The 22039-nt window shown below is 48.9% G+C and overlaps 1 protein-coding gene across 1 annotated transcript in view; it reads left to right on the top strand.

The window, feature by feature from the left end:
• LOC123771108 (thioester-containing protein 1 allele R1) overlaps window positions 1-22039 on the top strand; it is a 103975-nt gene that overhangs the window by 40470 nt on the left and 41466 nt on the right. Inside the window, 8 exon segments of the mRNA XM_069309493.1 lie at window positions 13754-13946; window positions 15757-15804; window positions 15806-15982; window positions 16872-17122; window positions 17878-18036; window positions 18705-18759; window positions 18761-18877; window positions 19708-19989. Of these exon segments, the coding sequence (XP_069165594.1) occupies window positions 13754-13946; window positions 15757-15804; window positions 15806-15982; window positions 16872-17122; window positions 17878-18036; window positions 18705-18759; window positions 18761-18877; window positions 19708-19989 (1282 nt within the window).

Below are 22039 nucleotides of genomic sequence, written 5' to 3'. Positions count from 1 at the left end.
TGGTCGCGGATGGTGGACGGGGGGGAAATAAAAAAGTCCACTACGGGCTCACCATAGCCCGTGCTACTTGGAATACTTTGTTCCAGGCAGCAAATCTTAAACAATAGGTGGAGGGTAGGAGAGGGGAGGAGTCGTGCTTGTCTGAAGGGATGCGATCCTGCCCGCTCAAATAATACATTGTATTTTGACGCTAAAATACCCCCATGGGCGAAATTAGAGTCCTATAAGTCATAGTGGCTCACTAACAATTACGTTTTCTATACTCCGAGCCAGCTCGTCCTCGTCAGTAAAGGCCAGAAGCTCGTTAATCCAGCCGCCAAACCCCCTGTTTATGAAAGAAAAACGTTTTACGCACGACCCGTCCTCAGACTATGTCCATTCCATCCAGCGGTCGACCCCAAAGATACATTCATCAATTTTAACGTGCTTTTCATTTAAAATAGGAATTTTTATCAAATATAAAATAATAATATGATAGCATATTGCACATATATGCATTGGTTAGGTTAGGTGTTTCAGTTCTGTTGGCGATTATCTGTATTTGTAGTACGTGGGTGAAGCATTTACAGCGTTGTGGTTCGAACAAAATTCGTCAGTGAAACACTTGTTCCGGAAGTGTTCGAACGTCAGCAGTTGTGAGTCGTGTGTAAACAGTTTTTCATTCATAAACAGCTGGGGTTTGACGGGTGCATGGAATCACTTTTGGGTCTTTGTTTGGAGGAAATTGAAATTGAAATAAGTTTATTGAGGTAAAATACACACAAAGGGATGAGGTAGCTCAAGCTATTCTCACCCCGTTCAGTACATCGTGTTAATACATATATACACACACATGTTTGGAGGACGGGCTGACACGACTAACTGATGACGTTCGAACACTTCCAGAACTAGTGCTTCGCCGAGGACTCGTGTTCGAACCACAACGCAGTAAATGCTTCACCCACGTACTACAAAAACAAATACTCGCCAAGAGAGCGCAGATTTGGATGCGAGCCTCCAGCACGGCTCTCCTCCCTCCCTCTGCGTGTGTGTGTGTGTGTGTGTGTGTGTGTGTGTGTGTGTGTGTGTGTGTGTGTGTGTGTGTGTGTGTGTGTGTGTGTGTGTACTCACCTAGTTGTACTCACCTAGTTGTGTTTGCGGGGGTTGAGCTCTGACTCTTTGGTCCCGCCTCTCAACCGTCAATCAACAGGTGTACAGATTCCTGAGCCTATCGGGCTCTGTCATATCTACACTTGAAACTGTGTATGGAGTCAGCCTCCACCACCAAAAGCTGTGTGTGTGTGTGTGTGTGTGTGTGTGTGTGTGTGTGTGTGTGTGTGTGTGTGTGTGTGTGTGTGTGTGGTTTAGGGAAGTGGCGTCCTTGTACACATGACGGTCGACATGTCCTTGTGATTGTATGTCACGCCCAATGATTCACGTTCCCAACACTGTCACGCAGGTCTCTCTATATACAGGAAGACAGGCATCTCCTGTCGTAACCGCCTCCCCCACCCCCACCGTCTATATCTGAACTTGTATGTATATATATTTAGATTTTCTATTCAGGTAAAGGTACATACATTGAGTTACATAATGATTTTTTTAAACAGATAGTACATACAATACCTAAAGCCACTAGTACGCGTAGCGTTTCAGACAAACGCTACATCTCTCTCAGAATGTTTGGTAATATGTTTATTGTTTGTGATGTGTGTGTATATATGTATTAACACGATGTACTGAACGGGGTGAGAATAGCTTGAGCTACCTCATCCCTTTGTGTGTAGTTTACCTCAATAAACTTATTTCAATTTCATACATATACGTGTACATTGTTTACTGTTTCATTGTGTACTAAACTTGTTTACATCAGTCCTCCCGGATTATACAGTATTGGGGAGTCTCACTGGTCTTCATGGTAGCTGTTTACTAAAGCTGTTTACTTCTCAAGCGCGATATTTGTCGAGATGTGGGTGTAGTCCCAGGCAGTAGGCTTCACCTCGTGTAGCCTACTGCGCCATACTGGCCTCCTTGTCAGCCACTGTCAAATAGCTACTCGCTAATAGTTATTACATACATATAACGGATACGCGTGATGGCTACTGTTTTTGTGGGTATGTGTGAGTATATTCACCTAGTTGTATTCACCTAGTTGTATTCAGCTAGTTGTGTTTGCGGGGGGGTTGAGCTTTGCTCTGTCGGCCCGCCTCTCAACTGTCAATCAACTGTTTACTAACTCCTTTTTTTTCACCAAACACACACACACCAGGAAGCAGGCCGTGACAGCTGACTAACTCCCAGGTACCTATTTACTGCTAGGTAACAGGGGCATTCAGGGTGAAAAACTTTGCCCATTTGTTTCTGCCTGGTGCGGGAATCGAACCCGCACCACAGAATTAAGAGTCCTGCGCACTATCCACCTGGCTACCAGGTGTATAGGTTCCTGAGCCTACTGGGCTCTATCATATCTACACTTGAAACTGTGTATGGAGTCAGCCTCCACCACATCACTTTCTAATGCATTCCATTTGTCAACCACTCTGACACTAAAAAAGTTTTTTCTAATATCTCTGTGGCTCATTTGAGCACTCGGTTTCCACCTGTCTCCCCTAGTGCGTGTGCCCCTTGTGTTAAATAGCCTGTCTTTGTCTACTCTATCAATTCCCTAGAGAATCTTTATTGTGGTGATCATGTCCTCCCCTAACTCTTCTGTCTTCCAGCGACGTGAGGTTTAATTCCCGCAGTCTCTCCTCGTAGCTCATACCTCTCACTTCGGGTACTAGTCTGGTGGCAAACCTTTGAACCTTTTCGAGTTTAGTCTTATCCTTGACTAGATATGGACTCCATGCTGGGGCTGCATACTCCAGGATTGGTCTGACATATGTGGTATACAATGTTCTGAATGATTCCTTACACAAGTTTCTAAATGCCTTTCTTATGTTGGTCAGCCTGGCATATGCCGCTGATGTTATCCTCTTGATATGGGCTTCAGGGGACAGGTCTGGTGTGATATCAACCCCCAAGTCTTTTTCCTTCTGACTCCTGAAGAATTTCCTCTCCCAGATGATACCTTGTATCTGGCCTCCTGCTCCCTACACCTATCTTCATTACATTACATTTGCTTGGGTTCAACTCTAACATCCATTTCTTCAACCATTCCTGCAGCTTGTCCAGGTCTTCTTGAAGCCTCAAGCTGTCCTCTGTCTTAATCCTTCTCATAATTTTGGCGTCGTCAGCAAACATTGAGAGGAATGAGTCTATACCCTCTGGGAGATCATTTACATCCGGGTCCGGGAGTGTGTGTGTGTGTGTGTGTGTGTGTATGTGTGTGTGTGTGTGTGTGTGTGTGTGTAATTACCTAAGTGTAATTACCTAAGTGTAGTTACAGGATGAGAGCTACGCTCGTGGTGTCCCGTCTTCCCAGCACTCTTTGTCATATAACGCTTTGAAACTACTGACGGTCTTGGCCTCCACCACCTTCTCACTTAACTTGTTCCAACCGTCTACCACTCTATTTGCGAAGGTGAATTTTCTTATATTTCTTCGGCATCTGTGTTTAGCTAGTGTGTGTGTGTGTGTGTGTGTGTGTGTGTGTGTGTGTGTGTGTGTGTCAAGTTGAGGTTGTGTTGACATTTTGAGAGGCCGTCTTTGGCTGACCTCGTCTGGCAACCCACATCATTTCTTTGCTGTTGGCTCTTGGACATTTCCCATGCTTTCTGTATGTGCCTGCCAAGTGAGGGGGGGGGGGCGGAGTAAGTAAGTGGGGCTCGGAAAAAAAGGTGGAATGGGCATCCTTTCGTTACCAGCCGGACATGAACGTAATTATTAGTTAGTGTGGACCAATATAAACACTCCCGTGAACACTAACGAACACCACCCCCGCGTCTGAGACGTTATACAAGTCTGAAGTATTACAAGTCGCCGTCCCCCCCCCCCACGCCCGCATGGCGTGATATCAACCCCCCCAAGTCTTTCTCTCTCTGATTCTTGAAGAATTTCATCTCCCAGATGATGCCTTGTATCTGGCCTCCTGCTCCCTACACCTATCTTCATTGCATTCTGACCAACATCAGAACAATTATTGCTCTGACTATATTACAAGTCGCCGTCCCCCCCCATCCACGCCCGCATGGCGTGATATCAGCCCCCCAAGTCTTTCTCTCTCTGATTCTTGAAGAATTTCATCTCCCAGATGATGCCTTGTATCTGGCCTCCTGCTCCCTACACCTATCTTCATTGCATTCTGACCAACATCAGAACAATTATTGCTCTGACTATATTACAAGTCGCCGTCTCCCCCCCCCCCCACGCCCGCATGGCGTGATATCAGCCCCCCAAGTCTTTCTCTCTCTGATTCTTGAAGAATTTCATCTCCCAGATGATGCCTTGTATCTGGCCTCCTGCTCCCTACACCTATCTTCATTACATTCTGGCCAACATCAGAACAATTATTGCTCTGACTACAGGATCCTAGAAGGGAGCCGGTCGGCCGAGCGGACAGCACATTGGACTTGTGATCCTGTGGTCCCGGGTTCGATCCCGGGTGCCGGCGAGAAACAATGGGCAGAGTTTCTTTCACCCTATGCCCCTGTTACCTAGCAGTAAAATAGGTACCTGGGTGTTAGTCAGCTGTCACGGGCTGCTTCCTGGGAGTGGAGGCCTGGTCGAGGACCGGGCCGCGGGGACACTAAAGCCCCGAAATCAACTCAAGATAACCTCAAGATAACCTATTATCTCATGTTCCATGTTAATGGAACCTAATGGCTGTGTTCCATTAACAGGGAGCTTGTTAGTTCTGCAATAGTGTCTCCTCCTCCGCCTCCGTCGTCTTGCCCTTTCAATCTCCCGCCTCCATACTCTCATTCCAGTCAAGACCTTTGGTTCTTCACGGTTTGCTCCCTTTTTGTGGTCGGCTTCACCTTTGGTTTCACCTGTGTTAGTGGGGGTGGTTGCTGTCTAGGGGTAGTTCTCATGTGAGAGGGGGAGGGGCAGGTGTGGGAGGTCACAGGTGCCAGGTGTGGGGGGTCACAGGTGCCAGGTGTGGGGGGTCAGGTGACAGGTGTGTGGGTCACAGGTGCCAGATGTAGGGTGTCACAGGTGTAGGGTGTTACAGGTGTAGGGTGTCACAGGTGTAGGGTGTCACAGGTGACAGGTGTAGGGTGCCACAGGTGACAGGTGTAGGGTGCCACAGGTGACAGGTGTAGGGTGCCACAGGTGACAGGTGTAGGGTGCCACAGGTGACAGGTGTAGGGTGTCACAGGTGACAGATGTAGGGTGTGACAGGTGTGGGGGGGTCACAGGTGACAGATGTTGGGTGCCATAGGTGACAGGTGTAGGGTGTGACAGGTGTAGGGTGTGACAGGTGTAGGGTGTCACAACTGACAGGTATGGCTGGGAAGAAATGAGGAAATGAGAAATATATGGCTGGCAAACCAAGAAGGAACAGTTAGCGAATCACCGAAGCAGTAGATGGAGAGGTAGATAAACTGGTAGATAGATGGAGAGGTAGATGAACTGGTAGATAGATGGAGAGGGACATAAATGGCGTGAGGTAGATAGAGGGAAATGAGGATGGAGAGATTCAATGAGTGAATGCACACACACAAATCACCACTAACGCCTACTCTGTTTTGAAAGTCAGCTACGTCCGTTCATTGGCGCTGGCTTTCACCTCGCGTTGATTGTTTCTGCATGGGGTGGCGGCGGCGCGTTCGGGGTCACTGGCGCCCTGCCTTTCACCTAATGCCTCTCTTCACCTGGCAATCAGGCAGGTTTTGCTTGTTGCGGGGTGGAATCCTAGGAGGGAGGGATCAGTCATTTGACCTTGGGGACGATCTCAATATAAGCCTAACATGGATATATACACACTGGCTGCCTGTCCCCCCGAAGCAATGACTGTTTAATAATTGGAAACAAAGCCGCCAAAGATTGAGAAAAGATTTACAGGTTCGTAAGCAAGCGATGAGTCACAATAACGTGGCTGAAGTATGTTGACCAGACCACACACTAGAAGGTGAAGGGACGACGACGACGTTTCGGTCCGTCCTGGACCATTCTCAAGTCGATTGTGAGAATGGTCCAGGACGGACCGAAACGTCGTCGTCCCTTCACCTTCTAGTGTGTGGTCTGGTCTACATAGACGATAAACATTACTGGTGCAAGAACTGGACCCTGCGGTACTCCGCTAGTAACTCCTCCAGTCAGATGTATTGTCTGATTACTCCAGTCAGATGTATTGTCTGATTACTCCAGTCAGATGTATTGTCTGATTACTCCAGTCAGATGTATTGTCTCTGATTACTCCAGTCAGATGTATTGTCTCTGATTACTCCAGTCAGATGTATTGTCTGATTACTCCAGTCAGATGTATTGTCACTGATTACTCCAGTCAGATGTATTGTCTCTGATTACTCCAGTCAGATGTATTGTCACTGATTACTCCAGTCAGATGTATTGTCTGATTACTCCAGTCAGGTGTATTGTCTCTGATTACTCCAGTCAGATGTATTGTCTGATTACTCCAGTCAGCTGTATTGTCTGATTAATCCAGTCAGATGTATTGTCACTGATTACTCCAGTCAGATGTATTGTCTCTGATTACTCCAGTCAGATGTATTGTCACTGATTACTCCAGTCAGATGTATTGTCACTGATTACTCCAGTCAGATGTATTGTCACTGATTACTCCAGTCAGATGTATTGTCTCTGATTACTCCAGTCAGATGTATTGTCACTGATTACTCCAGTCAGATGTATTGTCTCTGATTACTCCAGTCAGATGTATTGTCACTGATTACTCCAGTCAGATGTATTGTCTCTGATTACTCCAGTCAGATGTATTGTCTCTGATTACTCCAGTCAGATGTATTGTCTCTGATTACTCCAGTCAGATGTATTGTCACTGATTACTCCAGTCAGATGTATTGTCTCTGATTACTCCAGTCAGATGTATTGTCTCTGATTACTCCAGTCAGATGTATTGTCTCTGATTACTCCAGTCAGATGTATTGTCTCTGATTACTCCAGTCAGATGTATTGTCACTGATTACTCCAGTCAGATGTATTGTCTCTGATTACTCCAGTCAGATGTATTGTCTCTGATTACTCCAGTCAGATGTATTGTCCCTGATTACCGCCCTTATCTGTCTGTCAGAATATTTGTCATCCATGTCAACAGTCCCTTCTTGAGATTATCTTGAGATGATTTCGGGGCTTTTAGTGTCCCCGCGGCCCGGTCCTCGACCAGGCCTCCACCCCCAGGAAGCAGCCCGTGACAGCTGACTAACACCCAGGTACCTATTTTACTGCTAGGTAACAGGGGCATAGGGTGAAAGAAACTCTGCCCATTGTTTCTCGCCGGCGCCTGGGATCGAACCCAGGACCACAGGATCACAAGTCCAGCGTGCAGCGTCTCTCTGTCACTCTTCCAGCATGTTCCACTCTCCAAACCAACCTCTTGTGTGGGACTGTCTCAAAAGACTTTTTTCGGGTCCAGATCCTTTTCTAGGTGTGTACTCACCTAGTTGTGCTTGCGAGGGTTGAACTTTGGCTCTTTGGTCCCGCCTCTCAACTGTCAATCAATACACAGAGAAATCACACTAACGTATTATATCAGTGGACAAATTCACAAGGGCTGTGATGAGGATTCGAACCCATGCGCTGGATGTTCTAGAGCGCGTCTGGGAACATCCAGCGCGTAGGTTCGAACCCTCATCGAGGCTCTTGTGAATTTGTTATTTGTCAACCAACTGGTGTGCAAATTCTTGAGCCTATTGGGTGCTAGGAAGTCTACATTTGAAACTGTGTATGGAGTCAGCCTCCACCACATCACTGCCTAATGTATTACATTTGTTAACTACTCTGACACTGAAAAAGTTCCTTCTAATATGTCTGTGGCTCATTTGGGTACTCAGTTTCCACCTGTGTCCCCTAGTGCGTGTAACACCTGTGTTAAATAAGCTGTCTTTATGTATCCTGTCAATTCCTCAGAATCATGATTGTCGTGAACATGTCTCCCCTAACTCTTCCAGCTACGTGAGGTTCAGTTCCCGTAGTTTCTCTTCGTAGCTCATACCCCTCAGCTCGGGTACCAGTCTGGCAGCATACCTTTAAACCTTCTCCAATTTATTCTTATGCTTGACTAGATATGGACTCCCGCTGGAGCTGCATACTCCAGGATTGGTCTGACATATGTGGTATATAAGATCCTAAATGATGCCTTACACAAGCTTCTAAAGACAGTTCCTATGTTAGCCAACTTGACATATGCCTCTGATGATATCCGGTTTTTTTTTCCTACCACAAACGTGGCCACACATTTACAATACTAACCAGCATATATACATTTTCTTCTGTCCTCCATAGACAGGGTTAGAGATCAGTTAAACATATAGTTCAGGGATTTATTGAACAATCAACCACAGAAGGTGATTCGGTGCTTTTAAAATGCTAAACTAACATACATACGTAAATACATAGATACACAGATTTACGTATGCCCTACATAAAGTGTTCGAAGCCCTCTTGAAGGTCATTTACGTATATCAAAAACAGGATAGGTCTGAGTACAGAACCCTGTGGGACTCCGCTTGTGGCATCATCCATCCCGAGACCTCACCCCTCACAGTAACTCTCTGCTTCCTATTGTTTAGGTACTCCCTTATCCATTGGAGCAGCCTACCAGTTACTCCTGCCTGTTTCTCCAGCTTGTGGGGTACTGTGTCAAAGGCTTTCCGACAGTCCAAGAAAATACAGTCTGTCCGCCCTTCTTTCTTGCTTTATCTTTGTAATCTTTATCTGGTGGTAGATTGTTGACCAGACCACACACTAGAAATTGAAGAGACGACGACGTTTCGGTCCGTCCTGGACCATTCTCACAATCGACTTGAGAATGGGCCAGGACGGACCGAAACGTCGTCGTCTCTTCAATTTCTAGTGTGTGGTCTGTTCAACATACTTCAGCCACGTTATTGTGACGCATCGCCTGCTGGTGGTAGAATTCTGTTAGAGCTGTGAGGCGAGATGTGTGCGCGTGCCAGGACAATACATTATTGGCTGTACAAGAATGTAACAACTCTTGTATATATCTAAAAAAAAAAAAAAACATTACGTGCGCGTATTAGATCTATGCGGGAAGGTGTGTGTACATGCGCGAGTGTCATTGTACGCGTGTGCGTACATTATAATGCACGGAACCAGTACATCTGAGTGAAGAACAGTACAACCTTTGGGTAGACATGTGGGAGGCGGCGGCGGTGGTGGTGGCGGAGGGAATGGAAGGGGTGAGGAAAGAGCACCAGTTGACCCGGCCACACCGCGGCACTTGGGAGATAATGTCAGGAGGCAAGACGGGTGAGTGGTGAGGCCAGCCCCTGGAGGCTGGGGCGTGGTGAGGCCAGCCCCTGGGGGCTGGGGGCGTGGTGTGGCCAGCCCCTGGAGGCTGGGGGCGTGGTGAGGCCAGCCCCTGGAGGCTGGGGGCGTGGTGAGGCCAGCCCCTGGAGGCTGGGGCGTGGTGAGGTCAGCCCCTGGGGGCTGGGGGCGTGGGCGTGGTGTGGCCAGCCCCTGGAGGCTGGGGCGTGGTGAGGCCAGCCCCTGGAGGCTGGGGCGTGGTGAGGCCAGCCCCTGGAGGCTGGGGCGTGGTGAGGCCAGCCCCTGGGGGCTGGGGGCGTGGGCGTGGTGTGGCCAGCCCCTGGAGGCTGGGGCGGGGTGAGGCCAGCCCCTGGAGGCTGGGGGCGTGGTGTGGCCAGCCCCTGGAGGCTGGGGCGGGGTGAGGCCAGCCCCTGGAGGCTGGGGGCGTGGTGAGGCCAGCCCCTGGAGGCTGGGGGCGTGGTGAGGCCAGCCCCTGGAGGCTGGGGGCGTGGGCGTGGGCGTGAGGAGGCGAGGAAGGGCAGCTGGGAAACAAGGTCAGTCGTGATTGACACAACACGACACTACTTGAGGGGTTCTTGACCTTGTATACAACAACAGACCCCATATGCTCTACCTAATGTCCCCAACACCACTATTAGTTACCTGTATGACTGCAGAGGAGGTCAGTAGCTATTCATATGTAAAGTAAAACCAAGCGAGAACACAACAGCTGAATGAATACTATAAGGATTTTATTATTTACTAGCTCTACCCGGCCACGCGTTGCTGAGCCACAGCATCCCTTCTTTATCCCCTCGTCCTTCCCCACCATTCCCCACTCCCCCGTCCCCTCGTCCTCCCCACCATCCCCCACTCCCCTCGTCCTCCCCACCATTCCCCACTCCCCCGTCCCCTCGTCCTCCCCACCATTCTACCGTCCCCTCGTCCTCCGCACCATTCCCCACTCCCCCGTCCCCTCGTCCTCCCCACCATTCTACCGTCCCCTCGTCCTCCCCACCATTCTACCGTCCCCTTGTCCTCCTCACCATCCCCCACTCCCCCGTCCCCTCGTCCTCCTCACCATCCCCCACTCCCCCGTCCCGTCCCCTCGTCTTCCCCACCATTCCCCACTCCCCCGTCCCCTCGTCCTCCCCACCATCCCCCACTCCCACGTCCCCTCGTCTTCCTCACTTCCCCGTCCGTTGCATTCCCAAATGATCTGATGTTCCCATCACTGAAAAATAAGAACAACAGTTAAATGAAATGAAAAACAATGAAAAAAGGAAAAAATAAACTATACTCGCGAAATGAACAGTATGGTAAACAACACAGCTCAATTCCAACGCAGTGTCACACGAAATAATTAAATCAAAATGAGAATAAATCGAAATCTATGAAAATTCAATTTAACAATGCAGTCGGAAACATTGAAATTGAATCGTAAGATATTTAGTATAGCGTGTGTTGCTTGTACGTCCAACAGATGGCGCTGTTTTGCAAAAAAAGCATGTGTTTACCTATCACAGGTGTGGCATGTATATAGTAGGCATATAAAAACACGCATATTCGAATGCAACGTTGTGTCAAAATTCCAATGAAGTTTCAATGCTAATTTCAAAATCGGTGAAGAACTTTCGGAAATTAGCGATTTTGAACAAAACGAACATTTACATTTGTATTTCCATAGAAAATCGGCAAATTAGAAATACAATAAGTACAACTAATGAGACTTTTATCGTTATTATACAACCAGTAATTATACAGCAGTCTCCGTGGTGTAGTGGTAAGACACTCGCCTGGCGTTCCGCGAGCGCTATGTCATGGGTTCGTATCCTGGCCGGGGAGGATTTACTGGGCGCAATTCCTTAACTGTAGCCTCTGTTTAACGCAACAGTAAAATGTGTACTTGGATGAAAAAACGATTCTTCGCGGCAGGGGATCGTATTCCAGGGACCATAGGATTAAGGACTTGCCCGAAACGCTACGCGTACTAGTGGCTGTACAAGAATGTAACAACTCTTGTATATATCTCAAAAAAAAACAAAACATAGAATCGGGATAGTTGCTGACGATGATGTCCATTCTGATATGTAGCAACTAGTTTTTACAATTCCAGATCCCCATACCCCTCGTTAATTGGTGCCCATGCCCCCGACGGGGGTATAGATACCCCGGGTTACAAACCCCTGTGCCACCATTTGGTCACCACTTGGTCCGGGAGACATCTCCCGTCACGCAGGGTGCAGTTGCGCCTTCACAGATCTTCAGTATCATCTTTTGATACTGGTAATGGCTCGAAAGGGCCACCACTTACGGGCTATTCATGCCCGTGCCACCTCTTGGGTGACTTAATCTTCATCAATCAATCAATCAACCCCTGTGCTCATGGGAGACATCTCCCGTCACGCAGGGTGCAGTCGCGCCTCCACAGATCTCCAGTATCTTCTATTGATACTGGTAATGGCTCAAAAGGGCCACCACTTACGGGCTATTCATTCCCGTGCCACCTTTTGGGTGGCTTCATCTTCATCTTAACACATTCACAAAGGAGACATCTCCCGTCATGCAGGGTGCATTCGCACCTCCACAGATCTCCAGTATCAGCTTTTGATACTGGTAATGGCTCAAAAGGGCCACCACTTACGGGCTATTCATGCCCGTGCCACCTCTTGGGTGACTTAATCTTCATCAATCAATCAATCAACCCCTGTGCGTTGGTGGCATGTACAACACTTGATACATAGCCAGGACAGTCATCCAAGACGTGTAGCTAAGTGTGTGTGTTTACATTAGTGAACTGTTGTGTAAGTTAAGTGGTGAGGCACTTGAAACTCGACACGTGTCAATGGGTGGCTGGAGGGTCGTAGTAAGTGTGTGTGGGTGAGTGTGTGTGTGTGTGGGTAAGTGCCTGCCTCGACTACACGGTCTCTTGGGGGCTACACCTGGTGTCTTGGGGGCTACACCTGGTCTCTTGGGGGCTATACCTGGTGTTGGGGATACACCTGGCCTCTTGGGGGCTACACCTGGCCTCTTGGGAGCTACACCTGGCCTCTTGGGAGCTACACCTGGCCTCTTGGGATCTACACCTGGCCTCTTGGGAGCTACACCTGGCCTCTTGGGGGGCTACACCTGGCCTCTTGGGAGCTACACCTGGCCTCTTGGGGCTACACCTGGTCTCTTGGGGGCTACACCTAGCCTCTTGGGGGCTACATCTAGCCTCTTGGGGGCTACACCTAGCCTCTTGGGGGCTACACCTAGCCTCTTGGGGGCTACACCTGGCCTCTTTGGGGCTGCACCTGGCCTCTTGGGGGGCTACACCTGGTCTCTTGGGGGCTACACCTAGCCTCTTGGGGGCTACACCTGGCCTCTTGGGGGCTACACCTAGTCTCTTGGGGGCTACACCTGGCCTCTTGGGGGCTACACCTGGCCTCTTGGGGGCTACACCTGGCCTCTTTGGGGCTACACCTGGCCTCTTGGGGGCTACACCTGGTCTCTTGGGGGCTACACCTAGCCTCTTGGGGGCTACACCTGGCCTCTTGGGGGCTACACCTAGTCTCTTGGGGGCTACACCTGGCCTCTTGGGGGCTACACCTGGCCTCTTGGGGGCTACACCTGGCCTCTTGAGGCTACATCAATCCTCTTCATCTCACCCCCACCCACCCAAGATCAAGAAAACAGGAGAAAGTTTCCTAATCCCTTGATAGGTGGGGCGTGGCGAGCCGACCTTGTGTGACCTGTAGCCCGATAGGCTCCGTACCCACGCCAACATTTGTGTACGTAAGTGTTCTTTCACTAGTGTGTCAGCAGTTGACCAGCACTGCCGTGCTATACACCAACATTATAACCAACATAACAAACATAGCCTATGAGTAAATAAGTCATTATAACCAACATAGCCAAGGAGGCCTGGTCGACGACCGGGCCGCGGGGACGCTAAGCCCCGGAAGCACCTCAAGGTAAGGTAGCCTATGTCGCCTGTTAGTAAAACATATTCTCTTGACACTCTTCCTCTCTCATGTATATCTATATGTACACAACTCATCCTTGGGCCGTAGCTATATGAACATATTATAGTCAGTTTTCTAATTAAACAATTTAGTACAAAAAGCCAACTTTAAAAATGGAAAAAAAACAAATAACGCGAACGTGAAAACGGGACATCTGAAAGGGACGGTTGGGAAATGGAGAATCGAAGAATTAAGGACCAACTCAAATGCAAATTCGAAAACCTTTTATATTGTATATTATAATCGAGTCCCAGTCTGGCCGGTCAGAGACCGGACCTCGGTGGCAATGACCCCCTGGAACTACCAAAAAAAAAAGGCATCCATAAAGGTCAGTAGGTAATGTGATGGGCTGTTGCAGAATAGTGCAAGGAATCACATGGTTTTGCAAGATGGATAACTCACACTGTGTGGTGTTGCAGGACTTACAGCGTGATGGGGTCGCGACTGTTGCGACCGAATAGGGACTACCATGTGGTGGTGTCGACCCACGGGACCACCGACCCCGTCAAGGTCAACGTGGAGGTTGGCGGCAAGCAGGACGCTGGCGGTGTCATCCTCAACCGTCAGTTGGCTGACCTCCAGCCGGACTCCACCCAGGTCCTTAACTTCCAGGTAGGTCCCGCTCCAGGTCTTCAACTTCCAGGAAGGTCCCGCTCCAGGTCCTTCAACTTCCAGGAAGGTCCCGCTCCAGGTCCTCAACTTCCAGGTAAGGTCCCGCTCCAGGTCCTCAACTTCCAGGTAGGTCCCGCTCCAGGTCCTCAACTTCCAGGTAGGTCCCGCTCCAGGTCCTTAACTTCCAGGTAGGTCCCGCTCCAGGTCCTTAACTTCCAGGTAGGTCCCGCTCCAGGTCCTTAACTTCCAGGTAGGTCCCGCTCCGGGTCCTCAACTTCCAGGAAGTCCCCGCTCCAGGTCTTCAATTTCCAGGTAGGTCCCGCTCCAGGTCCTTAACTTCCAGGTAGGTCCCGCTCCAGGTCCTTAACTTCCAGGTAGGTCCCGCTCCAGGTCCTTAACTTCCAGGTAGGTCCCGCTCCGGGTCCTCAACTTCCAGGAAGTCCCTGCTCCAGGTCTTCAATTTCTAGGTAGGTCCCGCTCCAGGTCCTCAACTTCCAGGAAGGTCCCGCTCCAGGTCCTCAACTTCCAGGTAGGCCCCGCTCCAGGTCTTCAACTTCCAGGAAGGTCCCGCTCCAGGTCCTCAACTTCCAGGAAGGTCCCGCTCCAGGTCCTCAACTTCCAGGTAGGTCCCGCTCCAGGTCTTCAACTTCCAGGAAGGTCCCGCTCCAGGTCCTCAACTTCCAGGAAGTCCCCGCTCCAGGTCCTCAACTTCCAGGTAGGTCCTGCTCCAGGTCTTCAACTTCCAGGAAGGTCCCGCTCCAGGTCCTCGACTTCCAGGAAGTCCCCGCTCCAGGTCCTCAACTTCCAGGTAGGTCCTGCTCCAGGTCCTTAACTTCCAGATAGGTCCCGCTCCAGGTCTTCAACTTCCAGGAAGGTCCCGCTCCAGGTCCTCAACTTCCAGGTAGGTCCCGCTCCAGGTCCTCGACTTCCAGGAAGTCCCCGCTCCAGGTCCTCAACTTCCAGGTAGGTCCCGCTCCAGGTCCTCAACTTCCAGGTAGGTCCTGCTCCAGGTCCTTAACTTCCAGATAGGTCCCGCTCCAGGTCTTCAACTTCCAGGAAGTCCCCGCTCCAGGTCCTTAACTTCCAGGGTATGGATTTCCAGACAGGCACTTGTTTCGTATTCTTAGACTTCCAGGTAATCCCAGACCTTGTTTCCAGGTAAGCCTACAGTGCTATTTTGGTGTCCCACACAATTTACCATCCTAGAACACGTGTTGGTCCAAACACGTGTCATTCAGGCCATACCTTTATCCTAACACCTGCCTTACTGATTGCATCCAACATTATCTGAACTCAGAGACAGGTATTAGACCTGTGTGTGTACCCACGTGTCACCTATGCTGCTGTAATTGTTGTTATCATCACCTTGTACTCACACACACACACCTGTAGCGCACATGTGTACTCCCACAGATCGGGGAGCTGGGCCCGGGCGAGTACAACCTGAATTGTTGTCATCATCACCTTGTACTCACACACACACACACACCTGTAGTGCACATGTGTACTCCCACAGATCGGGGAGCTGGGCCCGGGCGAGTACAACCTGAATTGTTGTCATCATCACCTTGTACTCACACACACACCTGTAGTACACAAGTGTACTCCCACAGATCGGGGAGCTGGGCCCGGGCGAGTACAACCTGAATTGTTATCATCACCTTGTACTCACACACACACCTGTAGTACACAAGTGTACTCCCGCAGATCGGGGAGCTGGGCCCGGGCGAGTACAACCTGAATTGTTGTCATCATCACCTTGTACTCACACACACACACACACCTGTAGTACACAAGTGTACTCCCACAGATCGGGGAGCTGGGCCCGGGCGAGTACAACCTGACGGTGAGCGGGTACTGGAGGGCTGAGCTTCCACAACACCACCATGCTGGAGTACGTGCACAAGTCGTACTCGGTGTTCATCCAGTCGGACAAGGCGGTGTACAAGCCTGGGGACCTGCTCAGGTTCAGGGTGGTGGTGGTCAACCCCATGCTCAGGCCCACCGTCACCGGCGCCATCGACGTCTTTATTAGGGTAAGGCACGGCAGAGGTGGGGGGGGGGGGTTGTGGGAGAGGCAGGGGGGGGGAGATGGGGGGGCTGTGGGAGAGGCAGGGGGAGGGGAGCTGGGGGGGCTGTGGGAGGGGGAGTATGGGGGCCATTTACCCCCGTGATGAAGAGTTGATGAGTGTTTCCTTCAGTAATGTTACTTTCAATAACACACAAAGTTCACGGTGGTTGCAAGTGAGAGTAACGGAGGAGTGTGACAAACATTGTTACCTTAACACACGATGGTAACAGCCGGGAGCCCCACACCCTCCTCCTCCTCCAGTATACCTCAGTATACCACAGTAAACCTTCCCAAACTTAATACTTTATCAATATTTAGTTATACCCCCACTCAGTTGAATGAACGCGCCAAAGAGGCTACAAAAATCCTACTTGTGTTCTTGGTGTGTATATTGAAGACGGAACTCCTAACATCGGGTCCAGTACTTGTAGACGAGCTCCGAGTACCCTTACTCAAGGAAACACTCGAGTATCTCTCTACTATTTTTTTTTTTTTAAAGTGAACATAGTGTTAGTAGGCCGTGCCTCGCAGGCGCGGTTGGTAAGCCTAGTGCCCCTGTAAGCCTAGTGTACCTGTAGGCCTAGTGCACCTGTAGGCCTAGTGCACCTGTAAGCCTAGTGCACCTGTAGGCCTAGTGGGCCTAGTGCCCCTGTAGGCCTAGTGCCCTTGTAAGCCTAGTGTACCTGTAGGCCTAGTGCACCTGTAGGCCTAGTGCCCCTGTAAGCCTAGTGCCCCTGTAGGCCTAGTGCCCTTGTAAGCCTAGTGCCCCTGTAGGCCTAGTGCATCTCTAGGCCTAGTGGCGTGTTCATTGTAATGTTATATTTATGCTTGTGTGTGTGTGGTGTGTGGGTCAGGACGGGGCGGGCCACCGCGTGAAGGAGTGGCGGCGAGTGTTCACCAACAAGGGCGTGTGGTCGGGAGAGCTGCAGCTGGCCGACGAACCCGTCTTGGGCCGCTGGAACATCACCGTCGACGTCCTCGGCCAGACCACCTCGCGCGCCATCACCGTCGCCTACTATGTCCTCCCCAAGTTTGAGGTGATCGTCTCCCTGCCCCAGTACGCCACCTTTGACCAGAAGGAGATGGTCGCCACCGTCGAGGCAAAGTACGTGTCGCTTTCTGTTTTGTTATTATTTTCTACCACAGACGTGGCCACACATTTACAGTGCTGCTAGACCGCTATAACCCTAGTGGATAGATAAGGCCGGGCTGGATGAGGGACTACAAACATAATCTCTCCTCTTCAGTAACATATACACGTAACAATCGCTCGAGTTGATAAAGACTCACAGACTAAACTTCATCTACAAATAATGTTAAAGACTCACAGACCAAACTTCATCTACAAATAATGTTAAAGACTCACAGACCAAACTTCATCTACAAATAATGTTAAAGACTCACAGACCAAACTTTATCTACAAATAATGTTAAAGACTTACAGACCAAACTTTATCTACAAATAATGTTAAAGACACACAGACCAAACTTTATCTACAAATAATGTTAAAGACTCACAGACCAAACTTTATCTACAAATAATGTTAAAGACTCACAGACCAAACTTCATCTACAAATAATGTTAAAGACTCACAGACCAAACTTCATCTACAAATAATGTTAAAGACTCACAGACCAAACTTCATCTACAAATAATGTTAAAGACACACAGACCAAACTTTATCTACAAATAATGTTAAAGACTCACAGACCAAACTTCATCTACAAATAATGTTAAAGACTCACAGACCAAACTTTATCTACAAATAATGTCTACTTTCGTGCCTGAGGGAATGTGTTGTGGTGTTGTAAGTGATGACTGTGACCTTGTGGTGACCTGATGTGATGTTCCCCGGCCAGGTACACTTACGGGCGGCCGGTCAAGGGGGAGGTCACCCTGCAGGTGACGCCCACCTACAAGTACGGCTACCTACAGGCGCCCTACGACGACCCCATCAGAGTGGTGAAGCAGATGAAGGGCAAGGCTGACATTGTCATCGACCTCCAAGGTGACGCCAGGTGAGTCTTCCCCTCTCAAGGTGGACCTCGGGTGAGTGTCGCCTCTCAAGGTGGACCTCGGGTGAGTCTCCCCTCTCAAGGTGGACCTCGGGTGAGTCTTCCCCTCTCAAGGTGGACCTCGGGTGAGTGTCGCCTCCCAAGGTGGACCTCGGGTGAGTTCGTTAATCTTAGGTGACTCCCATGGAAGTCTGACAAACTGACGCCATCCCACGGTGAGAGTCAATTAAAAGTAAGTCTATTGAGAAAATAACATGTATCCCAAAAGGCTAGAGTAACAGGTAATTTCTGCCCTCCTCGGAGGTGAGACACAGATGCACTGTGTCCCGAGGTCAACACATCTGTGTCTATGGGACACAGATTCACGCCCACTTGCTGCCGAATGTCCTAGACACATTAAATTTCATTTTGCGATGATAAATATAATGGTGAACTGCTGCAGGTGATATTTACGAGAGTAAATGTTAGTGAATATGACCTTGGTGACGTGGGCCGTGTTGCAGGCTGAAGGGTGACATATAATGAACTGGTGCAGGTTATATTTACGAGAGTAAATGTTAGTGAATATGACTTACGGGCTATTCATGCCCGTGCCACCTCTTGGGTGGCTTAATCTTTATCAATCAGTGAATATGACCTTGTTGACGTGTTGACGTGTTGACGTGTTGCAGGCTGAAGGGTGACTACGCGCGGGAGCTGGAGGTGACGGCCTACGTGGAGGAGGAGCTTGACGGGACGCGTGCAGAACGCCACCTCGCGGCTCACCGTCTACCGCTACCCGTACGCCCTCAAGCTCATCCGCACCTCCGACAGCTTCAAGCCGGGCCTCAAGTACACAGCTTTCGTAAGTTGTCAGCTTCCTGCACGACACTCGTGTTCATGTCTTGTCTGCCTGCCTCAACAAGCAGGTGGAACACATCTCTGTAAACATTACAACATTAGAGGTCGGCAGGTAGCCGGATGGCCCGTACTAGCCACGTCCCATTGTAATCCACCTTCCTCACTCGTATACCTAACCAATATATTTTTGAAACCAAACGTTCCCGTCAAATATCGTCCAACCACTTGGGCTGGACGGTAGAGCGACGGTCTCGCTTCATGCAGGTCGGTGTTCAATCCCCGACCGTCCAAGTGGTTGGGTACCATTCCTTTCCCCCGTCCCATCCCAAATCCTTATCTTGACCCCTTCCCAGTGCTATATAGTCGTAATGGCTTGGCGCTTCCTCTTCATAGTTCCCTTCCCTTCCCGTCAAATATACCAGGAAATTACGATGCCGTAATTTATCTATAACAAAATGATGACCAAACAACAACTTAGAAGATGGCGAAGCGACGACGTTTTGGTTCCCCATAGACCATTATCAAGTTGTATCTGACTTGATACGACTTGAGAATGGTCCACGAGGGACCGACACGTCGTCATTCCCTCCATCTTGTGATGTGTGGCTGGGTCACGGTATCTTGAGCGACGTTATTGTGTCTCATCGTCTACACTAGTTTCAATTAGTTGTAGTTTCAAAGCAGAGTACTGGGAAGACGGGACACCACGAGCGTAGCTCTCATCTTGTAACTACACTTAGGTAATTACACTTAGGTAATTACACTTAGGTAATTACACTTAGGTAATTACACTTAGGTAATTACACTTAGGTAATTACTATTGTCTTCCGGCAGTTAAAAGTATCGTACCAGGACGACACGCCGGTGACATCGGGGGAGGTAACGGTGAGACATACCTTCACCAGGAACCAGGAGGACTTCACCGAGAAGGTGCACGTCATCCCCCCCACAGGTATCATCACCCTGGAGTTCCTCCCGCCCCTCGACGATGACGTGTTGAGCCTGGCTCTGGAGGCTCGCTACCTCGAGCTCACCCAGTGGCTCGGGGACATCATTAGAGCTCAGAGTCCCACCAACGCCTTCCTGCAGGCCACCCTTATCACCCAGAACCCTAAGGTAGGTCTTGCTTCTTCCTCGGCGTCTTCAGTCACCTTCAGACTCTTCTCCAAGAAGCTTTAGTATATCTTAGAGATGCTTAAAGCTGCCCCAAGTGGTGTCAATTCTTTCCTTATAGCTCAGTCTTTTGTTAATTTATCTTTTTTTAATTCTGTGGAGTCCTGTAAAAGTTTCCAAATTTAGTTTAGTTCCTATAATTCCTATATAGTCCCAACTACACCTCCGGGAACCCCACACACACATCCCAGACCTCGCAAAGAACTCTCTTGAGAAAGAACTTAACGTTGATCCAAGTACTTTCCTTAGAACAGAAGGCTTCCTGTGTTACAGAACTTGTTTAAAATAATACCGTAGGTCACCGTACCTGCTAATGGGTGAAGTATTACGACATGTGTGACCCCTGAGTGTTAAGAAGCAATAAGATGCTTATCTTAACATACTAAGAAGGTTAGGTGAGGTCGGTGTTTTCTATGAAGCTTTTCAAGGTAAACTAAAATATTCACAACCAATTAGTATGTCATATATGCACTTATTAAATAAGCCAATATTGACTATAAGCAAGTGCGAGAACGGGTTGGAGTGTTAGTCCTCACACTGACCTCAGTTGGGGACTCGCTTGCAGCCTAAGAGTCCCACACTGGCAAGTCCCACACTGGCAAGTCCCACACTGGCAAGTCCAACACTGGCAAGTCCCACACTGGGACGTTTTCCCTACAGAGGACAACCTTCTGTCATCGGTACTGGGAGTCAACGTGAACTTTCTCATAAGTAGAGCTTTTAACAAAAACCTTTAACACTGAATTCTAATATAATGGATCGTGTTAGTTGAAGACAGAACGACTTGTTATTCAGTTCCAGTTCCAGGGAGGCAGTAGTTGGGGCAATAGAGGACGCTCTAGTCAGTCACTCCAATAGAGCTCTATGTATGTTAAAAGTACTTGGAAAAAATTACAATTTATGGAGAATGTCACAACGTGCCTGAAACATTCATTCGTATTCGTTTCATTCCATGTGTGGGGATGGGTTATCCCACACGTGGGATGGGTTAGCCCACACGTGGGATGGGTTATCCCACGCGTGGGATGGGTTATCCCACACGTGGAATGGGTCATCCCACACGTGGGATGGGTTATTCCACACGTGGGATGGGTTATCCCACACGTGGAATGGGTTATCCCACACGTGGAATGGGTCATCCCACACGTGGAATGGGTCATCCCACACGTGGAATGGGTCATCCCACACGTGGAATGGGTCATCCCACACGTGGAATGGGTCATCCCACACGTGGAATGGGTCATCCCACACGTGGAATGGAATGAATGTGATGACATAATGAGGGTGCACAATTTAGGTCCCCCCCCCACCCATTCCCCAAACACTTCCCCATAATACAAAATACATTCTAATGTTCATGATATAATGATAGACCTATTCTCCATCTTTTAGAAAGTTTGATATCTAAAATTATCCATTACTAAATATAAAAAAATGATAACTTATGAGAAATCTCTATAGATAAGCAGCCAATCTTCTAATTAAATACCCCCCCCCCCTTTTCAAAAATTCTTTGCTCGTAAAAAAAACATGATTTTCCAAATCCAAAATGTATATCCGTACTTCAGAGAACTATCTTTTTTCATATTAAATAAACTAATGAATAACAAGACGCCATAATTAGCATGCAAATGAGTCAACATTTCCTTTGTTAATACAAGATCTTCCATTATGTAATTATAAACAACAAATAGTTTCAATCAACCTTTTAACCAAATGATCTTTGTCTTGTATTTGATCTTGTTTATTAATGACTTTTCTAATGTCTCTAAATGACTCGTAATAACTTATTACTCCTCATAACGGCCGGCAGCTCAGATTCCTTGTTTCCAAGAAGCGGAAATGTCATTGTACCAGTTGCTGCATGTTGGTGGTGCAGTATGACCTCTTATAATGATGCATGGTTAACCTCTTCCCTCTCTCTCTCTCTCTCTCTCTCTCTCTCTCTCTCTCTCTCTCACTCCTGTCAACCTCCTCCCTCCCTCCCTCCTCA

The sequence above is a fragment of the Procambarus clarkii genome, chromosome 65 (genome assembly GCF_040958095.1).
Source record: "Procambarus clarkii isolate CNS0578487 chromosome 65, FALCON_Pclarkii_2.0, whole genome shotgun sequence".
Classification (NCBI taxonomy): Eukaryota; Metazoa; Arthropoda; class Malacostraca; order Decapoda; family Cambaridae; genus Procambarus; species Procambarus clarkii.
This window is presented reverse-complemented; position numbering and strand designations above follow the sequence as displayed.